At 41.4% G+C, this 22,021-nt stretch overlaps 2 protein-coding genes across 3 annotated transcripts; both read left to right on the top strand.

Moving 5' to 3' along the window:
• Positions 1–409: 409 nt before the first annotated feature.
• LOC113172085 (immunoglobulin lambda-1 light chain-like) lies at positions 410–13,628 on the top strand. 2 transcript variants are annotated; one of them, XM_026374906.2, is made up of 5 exons: positions 420–654; positions 747–1,064; positions 9,113–9,160; positions 10,974–11,282; positions 11,393–11,777. In XM_026374906.2, exons 1-5 carry the CDS (start codon positions 612–614, stop codon positions 11,575–11,577), a joined length of 903 nt encoding a protein of 300 aa, XP_026230691.1. In that variant the 5' UTR covers positions 420–611; the 3' UTR covers positions 11,578–11,777. The 2 variants fall into 2 exon arrangements, with proteins under 2 accessions (XP_026230690.1, XP_026230691.1); XM_026374905.1 differs by lacking the exons at positions 9,113–9,160; positions 10,974–11,282; positions 11,393–11,777 and adding exons at positions 13,064–13,243; positions 13,336–13,628 and having other exon boundaries at positions 410–654; positions 747–1,160.
• Positions 13,629–15,477: 1,849 nt separating this feature from the next.
• On the top strand, positions 15,478–21,536 carry LOC113171872. The gene is made up of 4 exons (XM_026374610.2): positions 15,478–15,729; positions 20,282–20,726; positions 20,859–20,933; positions 21,035–21,536. Exons 1-4 carry the CDS (start codon positions 15,478–15,480, stop codon positions 21,193–21,195), a joined length of 933 nt encoding a protein of 310 aa, XP_026230395.1. The 3' UTR covers positions 21,196–21,536.
• Positions 21,537–22,021: the final 485 nt, after the last annotated feature.

Raw genomic sequence — 22,021 nt, 5'->3', positions numbered from 1 at the left:
AATGTGTCTCATATTCAGTTTGAATCTGAGATGAAAAGTTAGCTTTAAAAAGTCAAGTGGACAAATTCCAACGTGTCTTTCTGTGGATGTTCGAGCTCGTCTACATCAGCAGTAAAGAAAAAGTCCAAGTCCAGCGACTACTGTAGTTTTTGTTCCAGTGTTCGTACTATAATCAGTCCACTGTGTGTTTCACTGTGTGTGTGGAGGCTTCACTGGAAAAAAGGTCACGAACAGACCAACTCCAGAGATGGAGGGGAGTTGATGAGTGTGGAGCAGACAGGAATCTGTTGTCAGTTGTTATTAGGACTCAGAAAAACTGTTGACAGTGAATCAACACTTTGTTTCCTGCAGCAGATGCAGCGTGTGGGTTTGTTCTCTGCAGCCTCCACACTGTTAGCTGTGGTTTCTGACTTTAATGACAGCACCACAGTACGATCCACTGGAGCTAAAGACTCAGTCAGACAGCAGCAGCAGGGGCTGATGGGAGGTCGGAGGAGCCGTTAGAAACCACGTGGCCCTCGTCTGATCTCACAGCTCGTCCTTGTTTGGCCTCAGCTGCATCAGAGCTCCACTTCTCCCCAGGTTCACCAGAGGAAACACCACTGCACAAAATGCTTTTCCTCCCAGCTGCTGCTCTGTGCTGTCTGTGTTCAGGTGAGTGTTTCCAGCCAATCAGGAGCCAACAAAGTCCACCTTTAACCAACACTGTCACACTAACCTTCATCTATGGCTCGGTTTCTCTGCAGCACTGGTTATAATGGCAGCAGAGCTGGTTCAGGATGATCTGACATTGACCAGGAGAGTTGGACAAACTGTCTCATTCAGCTGTGGACGAACGGACCAGTGTTACAATCAGTATGTTTACTGGTATCAGAAGAAAGAGACAGAAACATTCAGAGTTATTCTTGATATTGATAAGAGAAATGGTAACATAGATAAAGGTTATAGTTCTCATCCTCAGAAAGATGATTTCACATCTGTGAATAAAGGAAAGGGCTGGCAGTTGGAGTTAAAGAAAGTTCAACTCGATCATTCAGCCTCCTACTACTGCTCCTGTTCCCACAGTGAGAAAAGATTCCTGCAGCCTGAACAAAAACCAACAGATGAACAGATGTCAAACAGTGTTTGTAACAGGAAGAGAGCAGGAAACTACAGCACAGGTTCACACAGTTCACCTACATCGATGAATCAAAATAAATAATTGTTTCTATAAAAAACAAACAATTAATAAATTGTTTTAGATTTAAACACATTTTAAGTTAAGTTCTTAAAGTTTAAAAAAACTTATTTTCTTCTTTTAAATGTTCAGTAAAACTCTCCCAGTCCGACCGTGGACGTTCCAGTTCTGCTGCAGAGACTCTGACCGTTCAGCTACCAGGACACTCTGGTTCTTTGTCCACTGATATAAACCTGCTCAAATGAAACTGAGACTTTACTGTTGAATCTTTCTTTGATTCCAAACTGAATGAGCTGAAGTTCAGAGCCTGAAGGACAAAAACTGTCCAAGTCCTGGTGTCCTGGACTGTATCTTCAGTCCACATGTTGTTCATGTTGCTGCAGCTCAAATAAAGCTCAGTAACAACTGGGACTCATGTCTGGAGCTTCACACTCACAAACATTTGAACTCTTAGTGATTTGAAATGTGTGGATTCAAATCCAAGAGAGGCCGACTGATCAGGAATCTGGACTAACTTCTCCTTTTCTTCTTGTCCTGCTGTCAAATCAAGCAGCTGCTGTTTTCTTCCAACTTCTTTAAACACACTGTTGCTTCATTTGCAGCAGTCCACACACACAAAGTTCCCATTGTTCAGGTCCCATTTGAAGCCACCACAGTTTGATCCCAATCCAGCTCTTGCTATGGCGCCATGTGTGGCATCAAGTCTCAGCAGCTTTCTCTTTTTGTGTTCTTTTCTTTGTGTTATTTTATGTTTTCTTCCACCTTATTTGTGTTTTTTGTTTTTTATTTAAATTCATATGGAGTCCTGCGAAAAAGGGCACAAATCTCACTACTTTTGCACTTTGTTTTATGATCTTTTTACTACTTTCTGAGCCTCGGGGGATCCTTCAGGATGCAGTTTCATTGTTTATACTCGAGACAAGCTGTTAGCTCTTAGCCGAGCCGAGTTTCATCCACGCTGAAAACCAGAGATTCTTGCAAAGATACGGAAAAAACGACGATGCTGCAGAGCTGGAGTTAAACGCCGGGTGAAAAGACGGAGGTACAAGATGTATGTACCATCTGTAATTATGGGAAACGTCTGCTCTCTCTCCAACAAGCTGGAAGAGCTAACGGCACTAATGTGTCTGCTGCACGTGTACCGGGAGAGCAGCCTGCCTGTACTTCACCGAGACTTGGCTCAACCAAGACACACCAAACTCCGTGGTCCTCGTTAACGGATTCACGCTGGTGCGGGCGGACCGGAGTGTGGCGCAGAGCGGAAAAAAGAAAGGCGGCAGACAGATGGTGTAACCCAGACCACATCACTGTTGAAGAACAACACTGTAGCAGGGACATTGAAGTGGCAGTCAGAGTACGACCGTACTACCTTCCACTGGAGTGAAAGGTAGTATGGTAGTAAGGTAGTGGTAGGTAGTAGTGTCGCAAGTGAGCGCATGCACAGCACCGTGTCCCAGCTACAGACAAAACACTCACAGGCCCTGATTCTCATCTCTGGGGACTTTAACCATGCTTGCACCCCCCTCTCCTCCACCCTGTCCAACTTCACCCAGTATGTAAACTGCCACAGAAGGGACAATAAAACTCGGGACCTTCTATATGCAAATGTCAACAATGCATATACTTCTGCCCCCCTCCCCCCTTTAGGACGCTCTGACCACAACCTGGTTCATCTCTCCCCTGCTCCACCACACTCCAATGGGGAAACAGCAGACACCACAGGTTAAGACGGTGAAGATCTGGACTGAGGAGGCAACAGAGTAACTAAAGGACTGTTTTAACACCACAGACTGGGACGTTCTCTGCAGTCCACATGGGGAGGACATTGTCTCACACACTGCATCACGGACTACATACATTTTTGTGTGGAAAACACCGTGCCAACAAAGACAGTGCTGTGTTTCTCCAACAATAAGCCCGGGGTCAGTCCTGAGCTGAAGGCCCTACTAAATTAGAAGAAGTGGGCCTTTCTCTCGGGGGACAAGGAGGAACTGCGGGATTTAAAATACAAAATCAGAAGATGCAAAGACAGCTACAGGAAGAAGTTGGAGCATCGCCTGGAACAGAACAACGTCTGTGATATGTGGAGAGGTCTAAAACACATCTCAGGCCATGGTGAGGCTGGAAATGGTCGCCAGGTCACAGGTGACCAAGCCTGGGCAAATGAACTGAACCTGTTCTTTAACAGATTTGATTCTGCCCAGCCCCCAGTCTCCATCCACACGGCCCCCTCTCCACACCTTTCCAGTCCAGGCGTCTCCTCCCAGCTGCAGCTGTTCACACCTCAGGACCAAGCAGTCCACTCTGGCCTTCCTCTGACCACAACAAAGGGACCCCCCCAACAACTCATAGCTCCAGACCAGCCACCGCCCACCCCCCTCTGCCTCACTCTGAACCAGGTTAGGAGGGGGTTAAGGAGGACAAAGGCCATGAAAGCAACAGGACCAGATAACATCAGCTCCAGGCTCCTCAGGGAGTGTGCAGACCAGCTCTGTGAGGTGGTCCTGTCCATATTTAACACGAGCCTCAGCCTGGAGAGAGTACCAGTTCTCTGGAAGACTTCCTGCCTGGTTCCAGTTCCAAAAGTACCTCATCCTAAGGAACTGAACCACTTCAGACCCATCGTATTAACCTCCCACCAGATGAAGGCTATGGAGAGGATCGTCCTCAGCCACCTCCGCACCCAGGTGAGCTCAACACTGGACCTGCTGCAGTTTGCATATCAACCAGGCACCGGGGTGGATAACGCCATCATCTACCTGCAGTTTCAGTGTCTCAAAGACGCTGTGATGGGAGAAACCAAACAGCCGCTACACAGGAGGAGTAACAGCTGTGAACCTTCATCTTAAGGACAAAGGACACTCACTGTTTAATGTTTAAGACCTTATAAAATATAACTGTAAACAGAATTATATAGAAAACCCAAAAGGAGAAAAGAAAAACTCCCTTTACAGCAGGGGTGTCCAAGCTACAGACCGCGGGCCAACTCCATCCATTTTTAATTGGCCCGCAGCAAATTCCAAAAATAATTTGGCCCACACATGGAACCTGGAGGCATTTAATTTCTTGATTTTATCTTTAGGTGGAGCTACTGTGTTGACAAAGGCAGTTTCTCTACAAAAAAAAAAATTAAGGAAAGTAAAATTTTGTCACAGCGCACTGAAAATGACAACACCAAAGAAACGCAAGATAGCAAGTTAGTGTAGAAAATTTCAGACACGGTGGGAAAATGGAAACTTCTTTATGGAAGTCAAGGGAAGTGTGTGTGTTTGATTTGTAATGAGAATGTCGCAGTAATGAAGCAATATAAGACAACACTACTGAGTGTGTTGTGTAGAGTTACAGTTACATGACAGGCGAGCACAAAGGCATGTCCTCTATGGTGTGTGCCAAGGTGCAGGAGGGCGGAGGTGAGGCTGTTAAAATTCACTGTATCATTCACCAAGAAGCACTCTGTGGTGCACTCTGACCATAAAGTTAAGCGATGTGATGAACACTGTTGTGAAAACATATTTGGAGTACGAGCCCTCTACTGCAGAGGATTTCAAACTGTCTTAACTGACGTTAATGCTGAATATGGGAACCTGCTCTACCATTCACCAGTGCGCTTAAGTTAAGTAAAAGTAAAAAACTGTTGGAAGTCATAAAAGTTAAGTAGAACATTCTTGACATGATGTTTGCTGCACTAGAGTCCATAGAGCTGGCGCTGCCAGTGAAAAGAGAAGATAGCTGAATTGAAAGAGATGAGAGGAAAAATCCCGACGGGCGTTTCTATCAATTAAGCAGATTATCCTGGTGAGTTAGCTTCAAACTAGCTGGTTAGCTCATGTAACTTTATTGTAGGAGAGTTAGTGTGTGTTTTGTTCTTTCGAATATATTCCAAAGTAAAAAACAGTCAGGGTATGATAATTTGTTGTGTTAGACGAAGTGTTTGAATTGTTAAATAACTAATTAGCTGCTAGGTTCTGCTGGCTAATTGAGGCCTACAGCTAAGCGACGGCCACGTGTTTAGCAAATTCGGTAACTCCGGTAAGACATGTGACATGTTTATGTGTTCGAATTGATATATATGATGTTGAAATGGTTAGAGTAAATTTGTTTAAGAAATGAAACGTGACATCTGTGTTTTATGTGTATGTATGTATGTTTTGTTGTAGTATTGTATTTTATTTAAACGTTATTGGAGCCTGAAATAAGGTTTTGGACTCTTTGATAATTGTTCTGCACACTTGTGTGCAGGCTGTTTTTTTTTTTGTTTTTTTTTGAGGAACAATTCTTCTGCTGTTGTGGAGCTGAAGTCTTCTCATCATCACTCCAAGGCGGTGGTAGGAATCAGATTAAAGCAGACTCTCTTCCATTTGATATCTTGGATATAATGGCTGAATATTGAAACAAATGAAACTGAGACCGTAAAAAAAGGAATCATTCAGCAAGGAACTCAAGAAAAGAATAAGAACTGATTACTGAATATCTGGTTGACTTGACAAGAATTGTTTATTTATGTTGTGCTGATTATTTTCTGATCATTTTGTCTGAACATCTGATTTTTAGTTAGTGATTGTTACATCTTATAAATACGTTCCTTTTGCTATTTATAAGTGTGTATGTGTGAATTTCTAGTGGGATGGAGGTCTTTTCACTCTCTTTGTAGAGTTGCTACTGCCAGTCTCCTTACCGAACCCAGTGATAAATGAACACAGAGAACCTTAAATCTGGGTACCTGACAGAACTGAATCACACTGTGCCCAAACTCAGTAGGAAACACAGAAGAGATAGTCTTAGATACTCAGCCAGGTTCAGAAGTGTAGATTTTAGATAGCCAGGGTAGGGCATCAGCCTACTAGGGGCTACAAAAGCAGTCTGTGTAAGGCTTCGTCTGTTTGAGGGAGAGTTGCGCATTTCCACACACACATTGTCCGAAATCAGATATGCGTTTCCAAAGGCCGATCTCTCTGATAAAAAGAGGAAATATGTGTCTGTGATCACATCTCTCATGAAATAATTTTCTAAGCGCTTCCAAGATTTTTCTACCATTGAGAACTCCCTTCATGATAAATAAAAAACAAAAAACAAAAAAACCCCAAAACATCCCATTAATGAAAAGCAGTGTTTTAGTCTCACAGAGAGACACAACCTGTCTATTAATCATGCTGCCCCTTCATCCATCCCCAGAAAGATGAGGACCAGTTCGCACCTGCACCAGGTTGGACACACTTAACGAGCCATTTTAGGTGATAAGAGGACTTGGGCACCTAATGAGCCCATTCAGGCCAAGGGGTGGAGGGAAAGCAAACATTAATTTGTGGGCTCCGACAAATCTTCAGACTGAGGAAGCTACTTTGGGGTGGCTGTGGACCAATAGGTACAGCAGTTGTCTGCCAATCATAGGATCGGTGGTTTGATTCCCAGCTGCCACATGTCAAAGAGTCCTTGGGCAAGATACTGAACCTCAAGATGAATCAGATGAGCTGTATAGCTGTAGCCCGGCTGACAAACAGTCATAGCTCTGTTGAGCCTAGTATTCCCTCAACTCTCAGCAGCAATGACTTCATGAATTTCTTTACAAATAAAATCATAACTATTAGAGAAAAAATTGATCAGATCCTCCCTGCATATAGCATGGATTGTACAACAACTCTAGATCCACGCTCGTACTTAGACTGCTTCCTCCCTGTAGATCATTCTGAATTAATTTCAGTAATTAATTCCTCTAAACCGTCAACATGTCTCTTAGATCCCATCCTGACTAGACTCCTAAAAGATGTCTTACCTTTGATCAGCACGTCCATATTAGATCAGATCAATCTGTCTTTAAAAATAGGCTACGTACCACAGGCTTTTAAGGTTGCTGTAGTCAAGCCACTACTCAAAAAGCCTACTCTGGACTCAGGGGTCTTAGCGAATTATAGACCAATATCCAATCTGCCCTTTATCTCTAAAATCCTTGAAAAGATAGTTTCTAAGCAATTGTACGACCACCTGCGTAGCAATAACTTGTATGAAGATTTCCAGTCAGGATTTAGAGTACATCATAGTACAGAAACAGCACTGGTAAAGGTCACTAATGATCTTCTACTAGCATCAGACAATGGTCTACTCTCTATACTCGTCATGTTAGATCTTAGTGCTGCATTCGACACTATAGATCACAACATTTTATTACACAGACTGGAACATGTCATTGGGATCAAAGGAACAGCACTAGAGTGGTTTAAATCGTATCTATCAGATAGATTTCAGTTTGTACACATTAATGATGAGTCTTCCATGCACAGCAAAGTCAGCTATGGAGTTCCACAGGGATCTGTGCTTGGACCGATTCTTTTCACTTTATATATGTCCCCTTTAGGCAATATTATTAGGAAACACTCTATAAATTTCCATTGTTATGCAGATGATACCCAGCTATATTTATCTATGAAACCAGGAGAAACTAATCAATTAGTCAAACTTCAAGCTGCTTAAAAGACATAAAGACCTGGAAGTCCTCCAGTTTCCTTCTCCTAAATCCAGACAAGACCGAGGTTATACTGTTTGGGCCTAAAAATCTCAGAGACACTATGTCTAATCACGTTCTCACCCTTGATGACTTAGTTCTGGCCTCAAGTTATACTGTAAGAAACCAGCTGGAACCAGTGGAACCAGCTCCCAGTTCAGGTTCGGGAGGCAGACACCCTCTCTACATTTAAGACTAGACTTAAAACTTTCCTTTTTTATAAAGCTTATAATTAGAGATGGATCAGGTGACTCTGAACCATCTCTGAGATATGCTTAGTCTGCTGGGGGACCTCTACTGATAAACTGAGCTCCTCTCCTCTCTCCTTTCTCCTGTATCAATGCAAATGCCACCATTTCATGTCATTAACTTTGTGTCTTCTCTCTCCTGTAGTTGTGTTTCCTCCTCTCTGTCTCCCTCTCTCTGTACTTTTCTGCAGGTATCCTCGGCCTGGAGCTGTACATCTCCAGAATCCAGTTGACCTGTCCAATGTTCTTGCTGCTTGTTGCTCCACTGTTACCTAAAGTTTGCTCAAATGGGATTGTTGGTTTTTTTCCATTATTTTTTGTATAATTATTCTCTGTAAGGTCTTAAATCTTACACTGTAAAGTGCCTTGAGATAACTTCTGTTGTAAATTGGCGCTATACAAATAAAACTGAATTGAACTGAACTGAATATAGCAGCTCTTCCATCAGTGTGTATGTTCTTATGTGTGTGAATGGGTGAATAAGATGCAATGTCAAGTGATTCTATCAGTTAGGTAGCGCGCTATATAAGTGCAGAACATTTACCATTTTACTTGATGAGTAATGAAATGTTTTGACCTAATAAGAAGGGAATCTAGATGCCATGACTCAAATTCCAGATACCATGCTGTTAATGTCAGGCAAAGCACACTACTGATATTAATGAATCAAATTCTTTGAGTAATACAATTGTTAAATTCTTCCAGCTGTATTTTAATATTTTAAGTAAACTATTTAGCTTATTTAATCCTGCAAAAAGTCTAAAAAGAGAAAAACTATTTCAAAATGCATATTGTTGCTAAATAAGTAATAGAATTATAATTACTGAAAGTTTTGACAGTTAAAACTTGAATTTACAAAACAAAGTAGATCAAACGACACACAGAGGGAAATGTTATTAGTGATGTTTTTGAAATAAGAGATTATAAAACAGCCAAATGAAATGTCAGAAAATCAACAAAGTTATACGGTTCATCCTGAGGGGAACATGAATGTACCAGTTTAACTGACAATCCATCCAATAATTAACTGAACAATAAAGAAAAACAAAAACAGTCGTGTTGATCTGAACATTAGAGAAAAACCTCATGGAGCTGAAATCTGATCCTGGTTCATCATCTGCACTCGTTCACCTCAGCTGACACATTCAACAGCAGAACAGGTTTTTGTATCACTCTCTGTCACTGTGGGAGGATATCGCTACAGGATCTTTGGATCTGGAACTAAACTTTATGTAACAGGTAAGAACAAACATTTATTTATTTGTTTGTTTATAGAACAAGTTTTAATTGATCAGCATATTTATGATGCAAAATAAAAAGTAGGATCAACAAAGATCTACTGTTCATCCTGAGGGGAACATGAATGAACCAGTTTAACTGAGAATCCATCCAATAATTAACTGAACAATAAAGAAAAACAAAAACAGTGGTGTTGATCTGAACATTAGAGAAAAACCTCATGGAGCTGAAATCTGATCCTGGTTCATCATCTGCACTCGTTCACCTCAGCTGACACATTCAACAGCAGACAGGTTTTTGTATCACTCTCTGTCACTGTGAGACTGGATCTTTGGTTCAGGAACTAAACTGTATGTAACAGGTAAGAATCAACTTTCTTTGTCTTCAGTGGTTTTATTGAACAAGTGTAAAATGTGTTTAAAGTCCGTTTGTGCTGCTTCAGACTTTCCATGTTAGTTTTTCCTCATTAGTACAGAGTTCCTTCTGCAGCCGTTCTTCAATGAAAAAGTTCAACAACATGTGAAAACATGTTGAAATCTCACTGCACCACAAGGAATTCTTGATGTGTGCAGGAGCTCAAAGAGTTTAGAAGAGTCCAAAAAGTCTGTGTTGGAACTGGGTTCTGGATTCTCCTCAATCATCACACTGTTTTTCTTTTCTCTCTTCTCTCTCCTGAAATCAGTCCAATTCCACATCAATGATTGTGGAGGATTTTCCTGCTCTCTTCACTTTTTGGACTCAGTTTAGAGACAAAGTGAATTTTAGTGATGAGCAGGATTCTTCACTTTCACTCGGATTCTGAAATGTTCAATATTTCTTAACATTATTTTCCTGGAAACTCTTCTAATGTCAGATCAAGTATTTGTGATCAGTGGATAAATGTGTTTTACATAATCAGTAAAACTGATTCAAATACCTTGAAGAAAACATTAGTAGTATCCAGTATGTAGTATTACACATACTGCAGAAACTCTAGGATCTGAAAGTTTCAGCTCTGAGTGCACGATAAATAGAAACAACATTAGAATGTAGAATGTATTTTCAGTGCAGCTAATATATCCTGTATGAACATGTAAAATATGTTAAATCAGAGTTTATTAATAGTGGAGAAGATTTTTGGTTTAGTAAAGTTTAATAAATTATGAATTATTTATACCCAAAATAAAATAATGTATAAATACATATACTAAAATACATCTTTCATATAAATATAGTTCATATTAGATTACAACATGAAAATATTAAAACTATATGGTGAAAACAATAATATATTAAATTAGGTTTAATGTACATTACTTTATGTTGGTTACATAAATAATTACAAATAATATTTACAACAATGTGAAATATATTTTAAATTATGAGGACAAATAATTTTATTATTATTATTATTATTTATTCATATTTTTAGTTGTATTTTGATATTAACTGTGCTCTCTTAAAATTATGTTTCTGTTCAAATAAAAGTCACAAATTAATTCTCAAATCAATCAATTTTTAAACAGCTGTTGTGGTTTGGTTGCCACATTTTCCTGGTCTGCACTCTACCAGTGTCGTTTACCGAGCACGGTTTGTCGACCCTGTGTCAGTAACAGGATCTTTGCTAACATCAGTAAAACTGATCCAGTCTGTGTAGTGAACTTTGTGTTGAGGACTAGTTTACTAGAATATATCTAGTGGAGATAGAAGAAAGTTCTACTGGATCCGAGTCCAGGTGGTTTCCAGGATCCCACTGAATTTGCTGCAGTGCTGGAAGCTGCTGTTGACTGTGTGAATGTGTGTCTGTGCTGCTTGTTGCTGCTTCAAGCTTCAGGTGAGCAGGTGCTGAAGCCCGTGGTGAGCGTGTACCCAGCAGCATCCAGAGACCACCTGGAGGGGAAGAGCTCCCTGCTGTGTGTGGCCTCAGACATGTTTCCTCCTCTGGTCCAGTTCTCCTGGAAAAGACGAAAGGAGAATAGGCGTCTGGAAGAGCTGCTGTCTGTTGAGGGAGAGCAGCTGGAGCTCCGAGAGTCGGGACGCAGCGCCTCCATCTTGCTGCTCCATCAGCCACAGAACAGCACATATAAATACCGCTGTGAGGTGAAGCATGAAGGGGGGACAGTGGAGGCCCAAACACAACAAGGTGATGAAGGTTTGGTGACTGTGTTCAGCAGGGATTCAGCTTCATGTGGAGACGCTGTCAATGGGAGCAGAGGTGTATGTCTCATTACACTGTCTCGTTTTCTGTTTCAGAGATTTCTACTTTTCCACCAGAAAATCCAAGAGACGTTTTTGTCCCGTCTCAGTACCAGGTGAAGCTGCTCTGTCTGCTCTACACAGTGCTGATAGTGAAGAGTCTGGTGTACTGCTGTGGACTCTCTCTGCTGAGGATCCTCACAGACAACGGAGCATCCAGCAACTACTCACATGATGACTGACTGTTTTCTGCTGCACTTTTTCATCTTATTTTAACTCTTCTTCTTTTAAGTTGGACTTTTACAGTTAGAGAATATTTTGCTGAATAAGCAGCTGTCTAATAAATATTTGAATGTTAAAGAATATTTACTGATTTCTACTGTTTTTTATTTTTATTTCTTTACTTTATACAAAGTTTGACACGATTTCCAGATTCTTTCAGTGCGACGTTCTAAATAAAATGAAACTAAAACAACATAATGTTCCTGTTTATTGATTTAATTTGCTGTTTTTTTACAAGTAATTACATAAAGGTTCATATAATCAGTCGACACTTGTTGAACATTCTGGTTGTAACTCTCTCTAATATAATTTGAAATGTGCTTACATCTGTATAGAAAGGCTCCAAAATAAGTAGAAAGCTCCAGAAATGAACTGGAGATGGAACAATTGAGCTCCTTTAAACAGTTCAGTAGGTGTCTGTGTTTCTACAAGGACCAGATTTATATGTGATGATCATCAAACTTGTGCATTAACGACCATCTGGATGTAAAACTCTTGAATAGAACAGCAAACGGTTTAAATCTGTCAGAGTAAATGAAGCTGTACTGGGATTTGAATCACTTCAAACTTTAAGGTACATTTCTATCATCAGATCCACTCAAACCCTCCATTTAAAACACATCTGAAGTGTCCAGTTGAACAGACTTTAGAAAAGAAGCAAGTGGACAAATGAAAACTTCATGTGGAGATTTTCTCCATCAGTTGGAACCAAAAGGAATCAAACAGTGACATCTGCAGTTTTCTTTCAGTATTAAACAGTAAAGTAGGTTGGAGTGTTTTCACAAGCGTCCATGTTGTTGATGCTGATTATTTCATTTGTACATTAACCAACATTTACAACTCTGTTGATGACTCTGTTTTCTACACATGAATAGAAACATGTTCAAATCCAGTTATCAGGTGATTTCATGTGTGAATGAAGTTAAATATCAAACATTAGTTAGAAGCTACTAAATATTTGATATGAACTAATGTGTCTCATATTCAGTTTGAATCTGAGATGAAAAGTTAGCTTTAAAAAGTCAAGTGGACAAATTCCAACGTGTCTTTCTGTGGATGTTTGAGCTCGTCTACATCAGCAGTAAAGAAAAAGTCCAAGTCCAGCGACTGCTGTAGTTTTTGTTCCAGTGTTCGTACTATAATCAGTCCACTGTGTGTTTCACTGTGTGTGTGGAGGCTTCACTGGAAAAAAGGTCATGAACAGACCAACTCCAGAGATGGAGGGGAGTTGATGAGTGTGACAGGAAGACAGGAATCTGTTGTCAGTTGTTATTAGGACTCAGAAAAACTGTTGACAGTGAATCAACACTTTGTTTCCTGCAGCAGATGCAGCGTGTGGGTTTGTTCTCTGCAGCCTCCACACTGTTAGCTGTGGTTTCTGACTTTAATGACAGCACCACAGTACGATCCACTGGAGCTAAAGACTCAGTCAGACAGCAGCAGCAGGGGCTGATGGGAGGTCTGAGGAGCCGTTAGAAACCACGTGGCCCTCGTCTGATCTCACAGCTCGTCCTTGTTTGGCCTCAGCTGCATCAGAGCTCCACTTCTCCCCAGGTTCACCAGAGGAAACACCACTGCACAAAATGCTTTTCCTCCCAGCTGCTGCTCTGTGCTGTCTGTGTTCAGGTGAGTGTTTCCAGCCAATCAGGAGCCAACAAAGTCCACCTTTAACCAACACTGTCACACTAACCTTCATCTATGGTTCGGTTTCTCTGCAGCACTGGTTTCCATGGCAGCACAGCTGGTTCAGGATGATCTGACATTGACCAGGAGAGTTGGACAAACTGTCTCATTCAGCTGTGAAGGAACTGGACAGTGTAGTAGTTCTTATGTTTACTGGTACCAGAAGATTAATTTTGCTGATTGCTAGGAGTGATGGTAAAATATATAAAGCTTACAATCATCCTCAGAAAGATGATTTCACAGCTGTAAATAAAGAAAACGGCTGCGAGTTGAAGATAGAGAAAGTTAAACTCGATCATTCAGCCTCCTACTACTGCTCCTGTGTGACGTCAGGTTCCCACAGTGAGAAATGATTCCTGCAGCCTGAACAAAAACCAACAGATGAACAGATGTCAAACAGTGTTTGTAACAGGAAGAGAGCAGGAAACTACAGCACAGGTTCACATAGTTCACCTGAATCACAGAATTAAAATTAATATTTGTTTCTTTAAAAAACAAACAATTAATAAATTGATCTTTTTTGGATTTAAACACATTTTAAGTTAAGTTAAAGTTTAAAGAAAATTTCTTTTCTTCTTATAAATGTTCAGTAAAACTCTCACAGTCCATCCGTGGACGTTCCAGTTCTGCTGCAGAGACTCTGACCGTTCAGCTACCAGGACACTCTGGTTCTTTGTCCACTGATATAAACCTGCTCAAATGAAACTGAGACTTTAATGTTGAATCTTTCTTTGATTCCAAACTGAATGAGCTGAAGTTCAGAGCCTGAAGGACAAAATCTGTCCAAGTCCTGGTGTCCTGGACTGTATCTTCAGTCCACATGTTGTTCATGTTGCTGCAGCTCAAATAAAGCTCAGTAACAACTGGGACTCATGTCTGGAGCTTCACACTCACAAACATTTGAACTCTTAGTGATTTGAAATGTGTGGATTCAAATCCAAGAGAGGCGACTGATCAGGAATCTGGACTAACTTCTCCTTTTCTTCTTGTCCTTCTGTCAAATCAAGCAGCTGCTGTTTTCTTCCAACTTCTTTAAACACACTGTTGCTTCATTTGCAGCAGTCCACACACACAAAGTTCCCATTGTTCAGGTCCCATTTGAAGCCACCACAGTAACAAACTGTGTGTTTGTCTGACTATCACTGTGAGGACCAGCAGGAATCTTTATCCTCTGGACTTGTGATGACCCTTTGGCTTTACAGACCTTTCTCTTGGCAGAAGTCTGGTGGGTGGAGTTGGGTCATCAGTGAGATTCAGCTCACCTGGTCTGGCTGCAGTATAAAACTGGTGGCAGTCAACCAGTCAGATTGGTTCTTTTCTTGGTGTTTCTATAAAGCTATGTAAAATATATTATTCTACATACTCAGGCGTTTTTACAAAGTCACGACATTTTCTCTGGTCCTTACTGGAAGAGTAATTTCAAGGTTAAGACAGGTTTTAGTTAAGGAAAGGCACGTGATAAATTGAAAATTGAAACATAGCATATGGTTTAGACAACAGTAGGGTTTGAGAATGCATTATGTCAATGAGCTTCTTCACACTGACTTCTTCTTCTCTTTCAGCTTTTCCCATCAGGGGTTGACACAGCGAATCATCCTTTTCCACCTAACTCTATCACGGCATCTTCTACCCTCACGCCAGCCAACCTCATGTCCTCTATTATAACAGACAGCCTGGGAGTCCTCAGCCGGCTCGCCGCTCCCAAGTTCTCCAGTCGCCGTCCGCAGTCCGCCTGTGGGTCTCCTGCCTGGCAGCTCCATCTCCAACATCCTTCTATCAATATATTCACTATCCCTCCTCTGCACATGTCCAAACCATCTCAGTCTGGCGACGAACCAGAAGGCAGAGCCTTAGACCAGTGAGCCGGCTGGACAACCGGGGACTGGAGAGCCGGCAGGAGAGCTAGCCGAAGACCCCCAGGCAGATGGCCAGGAGATGACCAGCCAGGCAGGAGACCCAAAGGCGGACTGCCCGATGGCGACTGAAGAACTTGGGAGCAACGAGCCGGCTGGGTACTCCCAGGCGGACTGCCCGGTGTACTGCCAGGCGGCGACAAACAAGGCTGGAGAGGCCTGGGCAGAATGCCCGACGGCGACAAACTTGGAGCCAGCTGGAGCGGAGGGGCCAGCACAGGACTACAGTTCTCAGGCGGCTCCCAAGAAGACAAGAGCAGGGTGATGGCGTCTTCATTGTCATCCCACCACATATTCTGGAGTGACAAACAAAGTTCGAACGAAGACTGGCGATGTGGCAGCGACGACCTCAGCATCAGGCCGCCTGATGACTTGAGAGGTGGAAGCGACGACCTCGGCATCGGGCCGCCTGGTGACTTGAGAGGTGGAAGCGACGACCTCGGCATCGGGCCGCCTGGTGACTTGAGAGGTGGAAGCGACGACCTCGCCGACCAGACTGAAACCGGGGCCGGATCCGTGACAGGAACAGGAGCCAAAAGAAGAGCAGTGACAGTGGCGACTGCGGCAGCAGCAGGGGAAGCAGGATCAGGGACCAAAGCAGCCTTGGCTGCGGGACTAACAAAAACGGCATCGGCTGCTGGGCTAACAAAAACGGCATCGGCTGCTGCGCTAACAGAAGCAGCATCAGCTGCAGGGCAAACAAAACCAGCATCGGCTGCACGACTAACTAAAGCAGCTTCGGCTGCACGACTAACAGGAGCAGCATCGGCTGCAGGACCAACAAAAATCGCAGCACGAGCAACAAGAGCCGGGGACCGGGGAGTACTGGTGGAGGAGAGCAAATAGGGCTGGCTAGGTAGGGCATTCAAACAAAACCTTTGCTTGAAGGAACTCAGAGCAACCATCACAGCGTCTTTAAGACACTGAAATTCCGGATACATCATCAGGTATACCTTCTTCATAAAGGTCTTGATTGCTGCCCTGTACAGTGCCTCAAAGCACTCTGGGTCAACTCAAGAGTGCAGCCAACCAACCAAATACTCAGCACTGCAACACAGGTCCAAATACTCCTCCTCCAGAATATCTGCCAGGGTCGCACAGCGCACAAAACTAGGACTGGAAGGAAGTGAGAAGCGACCAGTGGCGGAACGTGGCGATTGCATGGTCGCAATATTGGCTGGTTTGTTCTGTTACAAACCAAGACTGACAGGAGCCAAACAGGTACAAACTAAAGGATATTTTTTTAAAAAGGACAGGGGACACAGGGAACTAACACAAACTAATCAGTAAGTATCAACTAAAAGAGACCCAAAAGCACGGTGGTTAAGTACAAACAAAACCCTAGACAAACATACAAAGTGACAACTAGAAACACTGTGGTAACACAGGCAAAGACACGAACTAGAAACTAACAAACTATCACAGACATGACACAAACGCTAACAGAACACAAACAAACTCACGAATAAGAAATACAAAGTAGCAAACAAAAATCTGCGGAAGGCAGGCTAAACGGGAACAAAACACACAAAGCTAATAGGACAAAATAACAACGAAAAGGCAGGCAACTACAAACTCACAAAAACATAAACTCCCAGACGAAATGAAAGTCCAACAAACTTAAGTGTAGTCCGGCGTGATCCAAAATGGCTGAGTGTCAAACTGACAAATCCATGAATAGTGTGCAACAAACCAGCAAATCCAGAGAACTGAGGGGTGCTTATAAAACAGAGGGATGCACAGGTGAAATGAATGAGTTATTAGTCTGGTGAGTGGAGAGTGGAGGAAATCCATATATGGCGTGGCAGGCGAGCAAGAAACAAAAACCAAACCCACAGACGGGCAAAGGGAGGAATCGTAACACTATTTCCTGCTCCACAACATCCACATCTTCCTCCCTTCTTTCCCTGTCATTTTCCTCGTTCATCAGATCCTCAAAATACTCCTTCCATCTTTTCTGCACACTCTCCTGGGTTGTTAGTACCTTTCCATCTCTGTCCTTAATCACCCTTACCTGTTGCACATCCTTCCCATCTCTGTCTCTCTGTCTGGCTAGCCTGTACAAGTCCTTCTCTCCTTCCTTTGTGTCTAACCTGTCATACAGCTCATCGTAAACTTTCTGTTTGGCCTTTGCCACCTCCCTCTTCACTCTACGCTGCGCTTCCTTGTACTCCTGTCTACTTTCCTCAGTCCTTTCTACATCCCACTTCCTTCTAGCCAACCTCTTCCTCTGGATGCATTCCTGTACTTCCTCATTCCACCACCAAGTGTCTTTACCTTCTTTCCTCTTTCCAGATGACACACCTAGCACCTTCCTACCTGTTTCCCTGATAACCTCTGCTGAATTATTACACACATTTAGTAAAAATATTCCTGTCTTTATAAGTTGATTAAATCCTAAAGTGCAATAAGCTACCATATTATTCAGATCTAAATACCTGTGACTTTTGTGTTTTGTGCCTTTTGTACAATCACTGTGATCAGTTGTAAAGCACACATGTAAATGATGAACTGAAGCAAAGTGTAGGTCTTTTTTGAGAAATCAGATTTTCTTCTTTACATGTTTTGTAATAGGATAGTTCATTAAATAAAAAATATCCCAATGTAATTGTACTTCTTTCCACTAAAACAAAGGGGAAAACATGAATGTATTGTTATTTATAGCTATGATGAGCTATGCTTCGATTTTAATGGTCCGGCCCACTTGACATCAAATTATGCTGTATGTGGCCCCAGAACTAAAATGAGTTTGACACCCCTGCTTTAGAGGTAGAGAACTCCAACAGAACCAGGCTCAGGGTGGGCGGCCAGCAGCTTGTGGAAATCAACACCCCCTCACTTAACAGAAGTGGAGGCATAAGACAAAATCTGTCTATTAATCATGCTGCCCCTTCATCCATTCCCAGAAAGATGAGGACCAGATCATATCTGCACTAGGTTGGAAACACTTAACGAGCCACTTTAGGGGGTTGTAGGGGTTACCAGAGGTTTTATTATAACATATTTCACAGCCTTCCCCTTCCATTGTTTCACCCAATGAACCTATTCACTAAACCCAAACTAAACTAAACCTGCGAGAATACATTTGTGTCTCTAACAAATTATCTTGAGACTGAAGAAGCTACTTGATTAAAAATGAAATGTCTTGATCTAATAAGAAGAAAGTCCAGTTGACAAGACTCAACTTCCAGATACCATGCTAATGGTAATTTTAGGTAAAGCACAATTTCTTGCATCAATGCCATCGAGTGTTCTGCTAATACAGTTGTTTCATTTAATTTAAATGAGTTATTAGCTTATTTCATCCTGAAAAATATCTAACTTGAGAAAGACTAGTGCAAAACGCATGTTGTTGCTAATTGAGTAACAGAATAATAAATTGTGAAAGTTATGACAGTTAAAGAATTTACAATCCAACATGAAACGTAACACAGTTGACACACAAGGTAATGTTGTTAGTGTTAGTGTCTTTGAAACAGGATCTGAACATTAGAGAAAAACCTCATGGAGCTGAAATCTGATCCTGGTTCATCATCTGCACTCGTTCACCTCAGCTGACACATTCAACAGCAGAACAGGTTTTTGTATCACTCTCTGTCACTGTGAGACTGGATCTTTGGTTCAGGAACTAAACTGTATGTAACAGGTAAGAATCAACTTTCTTTGTCTTCAGTCGTTTTATTGAACAAGTGTAAAATGTGTTTAAAGTCCGTTTGTGCTGCTTCAGACTTTCCATGTTAGTTTTTCCTCATTAGTACAGAGTTCCTTCTGCAGCCGTTCTTCAATGAAAAAGTTCAACAACATGTGAAAACATGCTGAAATCTCACTGCACCACAAGGAATTCTTGATTTGTGCAGGAGCTCAAAGAGTTTAGAAGAGTCCAAAAAGTCTGTGTTGGAACTGGGTTCTGGATTCTCCTCAATCATCACACTGTTTTTCTTTTCTCTCTTCTCTCTCCTGAAATCAGTCCAATTCCACATCAATGATTGTGGAGGATTTTCCTGCTCTCTTCACTTTTTGGACTCAGTTTAGAGACAAAGTGAATTTTAGTGATGAGCAGGATTCTTCACTTTCACTCAGATTCTGAAATGTTCAATATTTCTTAACATTATTTTCCTGGACAGAACATTTCCAGAAACTCTTCTAATGTCAGATCAAGTATTTGTGATCAGTGGATAAATGTGTTTTACATAATCAGTAAAACTGATTCAAATACCTTGAAGAAAACATTAGTAGTATCCAGTATGTAGTATTACACATACTGCAGAAACTCTAGGATCTGAAAGTTTCAGCTCTGAGTGCACGATAAATAGAAATAACATTAGAATGTAGAATGTATTTTCAGTGCAGCTAATATATCCTGTATGAACATGTAAAATATGTTAAATCAGAGTTGGACAGAAATCTACAAAACAAAACATTTAAAAAGAGAGAAGATTTTTGGCTAAATGTTTTATAACAAAGTATACACACATTATAAAGTGTTTAAGAAATTATAAATTATTATAAGGTTACAATAGACTGTATTTAATACATTGGGTTTATGTTGAAGTATTTTATAGAAAATGAAACAAGTGTTTTAATACATGTACTAAAGTGCATTTTAACATAGAATTAGTTAATATTAGAATATATATATATAAATATATATATATATATATATATATAAAATTAGGGTTTGAGTATATTACTTTATGTTGGTTACACAAATAATTACAAATAATATTAACAAACTGAAATATATTTAAAATTACTTAAGAACAATCATGCAAATTTTATTTATTACTATTTTTGAGTTGTCTTGTGATATTAACTGTGTTACCTTAAAATTATATTTCTGTTTAAATGAACAAATTAATTCTCAAATCAATTTCAATTTTTAAACAGCTGTTGTTGTTTCGTTGCCACATTTTCCTGGTCTGCACTCTACCAGTGTCGTTTACCGAGCACGGTTTGTCGACCCTGTGTCAGTAACAGGATCTTTGCTAACATCAGTAAAACTGATCCAGTCTGTGTAGTGAACTTTGTGTTGAGGACTAGTTTACTAGAATATATCTAGTGGAGATAGAAGAAAGTTCTACTGGATCAGAGTCCAGGTGGTTTCCAGGATCCCACTGAATTTGCTGCAGTGCTGGAAGCTGCTGTTGACTGTGTGAATGTGTGTCTGTGCTGCTTGTTGCTGCTTCAAGCTTCAGGTGAGCAGGTGCTGAAGCCCGTGGTGAGCGTGTACCCAGCAGCATCCAGAGACCACCTGGAGGGGAAGAGCTCCCTGCTGTGTGTGGCCTCAGACATGTTTCCTCCTCTGGTCCAGTTCTCCTGGAAAATCCAGAAGAAGAAGAAGGAGGACGGCTCATGGGACGAGTCGAGCCCTACTGAGGGAGAGCAGCTGGAGCTCCGAGAGTCGGGACGCAGCGCCTCCATCTTGCTGCTCCATCAGCCACAGAACAGCACATATAAATACCGCTGTGAGGTGAAGCATGAAGGGGGGACAGTGGAGGCCCAAACACAACAAGGTGATGAAGGTTTGGTGACTGTGTTCAGCAGGGATTCAGCTTCATGTGGAGACGCTGTCAAAGAGAGCAGAGCAGCAGAGCACTGCCATTTGTCCCTGCTACTCCAAACATGTGACTCCTTTTGTGTTTCAGAGCTTCCAGCTCCAGCAGCCTCCTGTCCTCCAGAGAGAGAGCCAGCAGACCTGGCAGCTCTGCAGCAAGCTGACTGTAAGATCACCTGCTGCCTCTCAGCATGGACAGCTCCAATGTTGTGCTGCAGAGAGAGCAGAGCACTGACTGCTTTCTGTTTGAATCCTTTTGTGTTGCAGTGGTTCCCCTGGATCCTCTCCAGTCTCAGTACCAGGTGAAGCTGCTCTGTCTGCTCTACACAGTGCTGATAGTGAAGAGTCTGGTGTACTGCTGTGGACTCTCTCTGCTGAGGATCCTCACACATAACGGAGCATCCAGCAACTACTCACATGATGACTGACTGTTTTCTGCTGCACTTTTCTCACCATCACATCTCATCACTTCATCTCATCGATCACTTTGATCCGTTTTCAGAAATATGAGTCAAATGTTTTAATGAACAGGTCAGATACTTTCTCAACATGATAAATACACATAATACAGAATATTGATTGTTACTAAGTGTAAATAAAGGATTTTCTATCTACTACCATAAACTGTTTATGCAAGTTAATTTGGACGTGTTTAATGTTTATGTATTTTTCCTTTTGCTGTTTATATTTTAATGTTGCACATGATGTAAAGTGTGACAAGTTTTCCAGATTCTTTCAGTACAACATTCAAAATAAAATGTAAAACATTGTTTCTTTGTATTTTTGATTTATATTAATTAGTTAATTAATTGAAATCAATTATATTTATAGTGTGGCTATAAAGCTCTATGCTGATGATACTGTTCTTTACACAAATTAATATGACACAGTAAGTTGAACACATCATGTATAAAAATGCATATGAGGAACTGTGAATAAAGTTATTCTGGTTAATTATTAACAACTAATGTAAATTATTACCTATATTATGTGTCATCATTTACACTCCAAACCTATTTTAACAAATGTTTAAAATGACGTTCTACATTTGTACAGTTTCCAAATGTAGAATGGGAGGCAGAGCCTTTAGCTATCAAGCCCCTCTCCTGTGGAACCAGCTCCCAGTTCAGGTTCTGGAGGCAGACACCGTCTCTACATTTAAGACTAGACTTAAAACTTTCCTTTTTTATAAATCTTATAGTTAGAGATGGATCAGGTGACTCTGAACCATCTCTTAGTTATGCTGATATAGCT

Source organism: Anabas testudineus, chromosome 17 (assembly GCF_900324465.2).
Source record: "Anabas testudineus chromosome 17, fAnaTes1.2, whole genome shotgun sequence".
NCBI classification, from domain to species: domain Eukaryota; kingdom Metazoa; phylum Chordata; class Actinopteri; order Anabantiformes; family Anabantidae; genus Anabas; species Anabas testudineus.
This window is presented reverse-complemented; position numbering and strand designations above follow the sequence as displayed.

Bases quoted from the DNA above. Each gene is read 5' to 3' on its own strand.
- LOC113172085 (XM_026374906.2), top strand. From the start codon at position 612: ATGCTTTTCCTCCCAGCTGCTGCTCTGTGCTGTCTGTGTTCAG. The intron at 655-746 runs GTGAGTGTTTCC...GTTTCTCTGCAG, and splicing joins TCTGTGCTGTCTGTGTTCAG to CACTGGTTATAATGGCAGCA. The intron at 11,283-11,392 runs GTGATGAAGGTT...TTTCTGTTTCAG, and splicing joins GGAGGCCCAAACACAACAAG to AGATTTCTACTTTTCCACCA.
- LOC113171872 (XM_026374610.2), top strand. From the start codon at position 15,478: ATGGCGTCTTCATTGTCATCCCACCACATATTCTGGAGTGACAAACAA. The intron at 20,727-20,858 runs GTGATGAAGGTT...TTTGTGTTTCAG, and splicing joins GGAGGCCCAAACACAACAAG to AGCTTCCAGCTCCAGCAGCC. The intron at 20,934-21,034 runs GTAAGATCACCT...TTTGTGTTGCAG, and splicing joins AGCTCTGCAGCAAGCTGACT to TGGTTCCCCTGGATCCTCTC.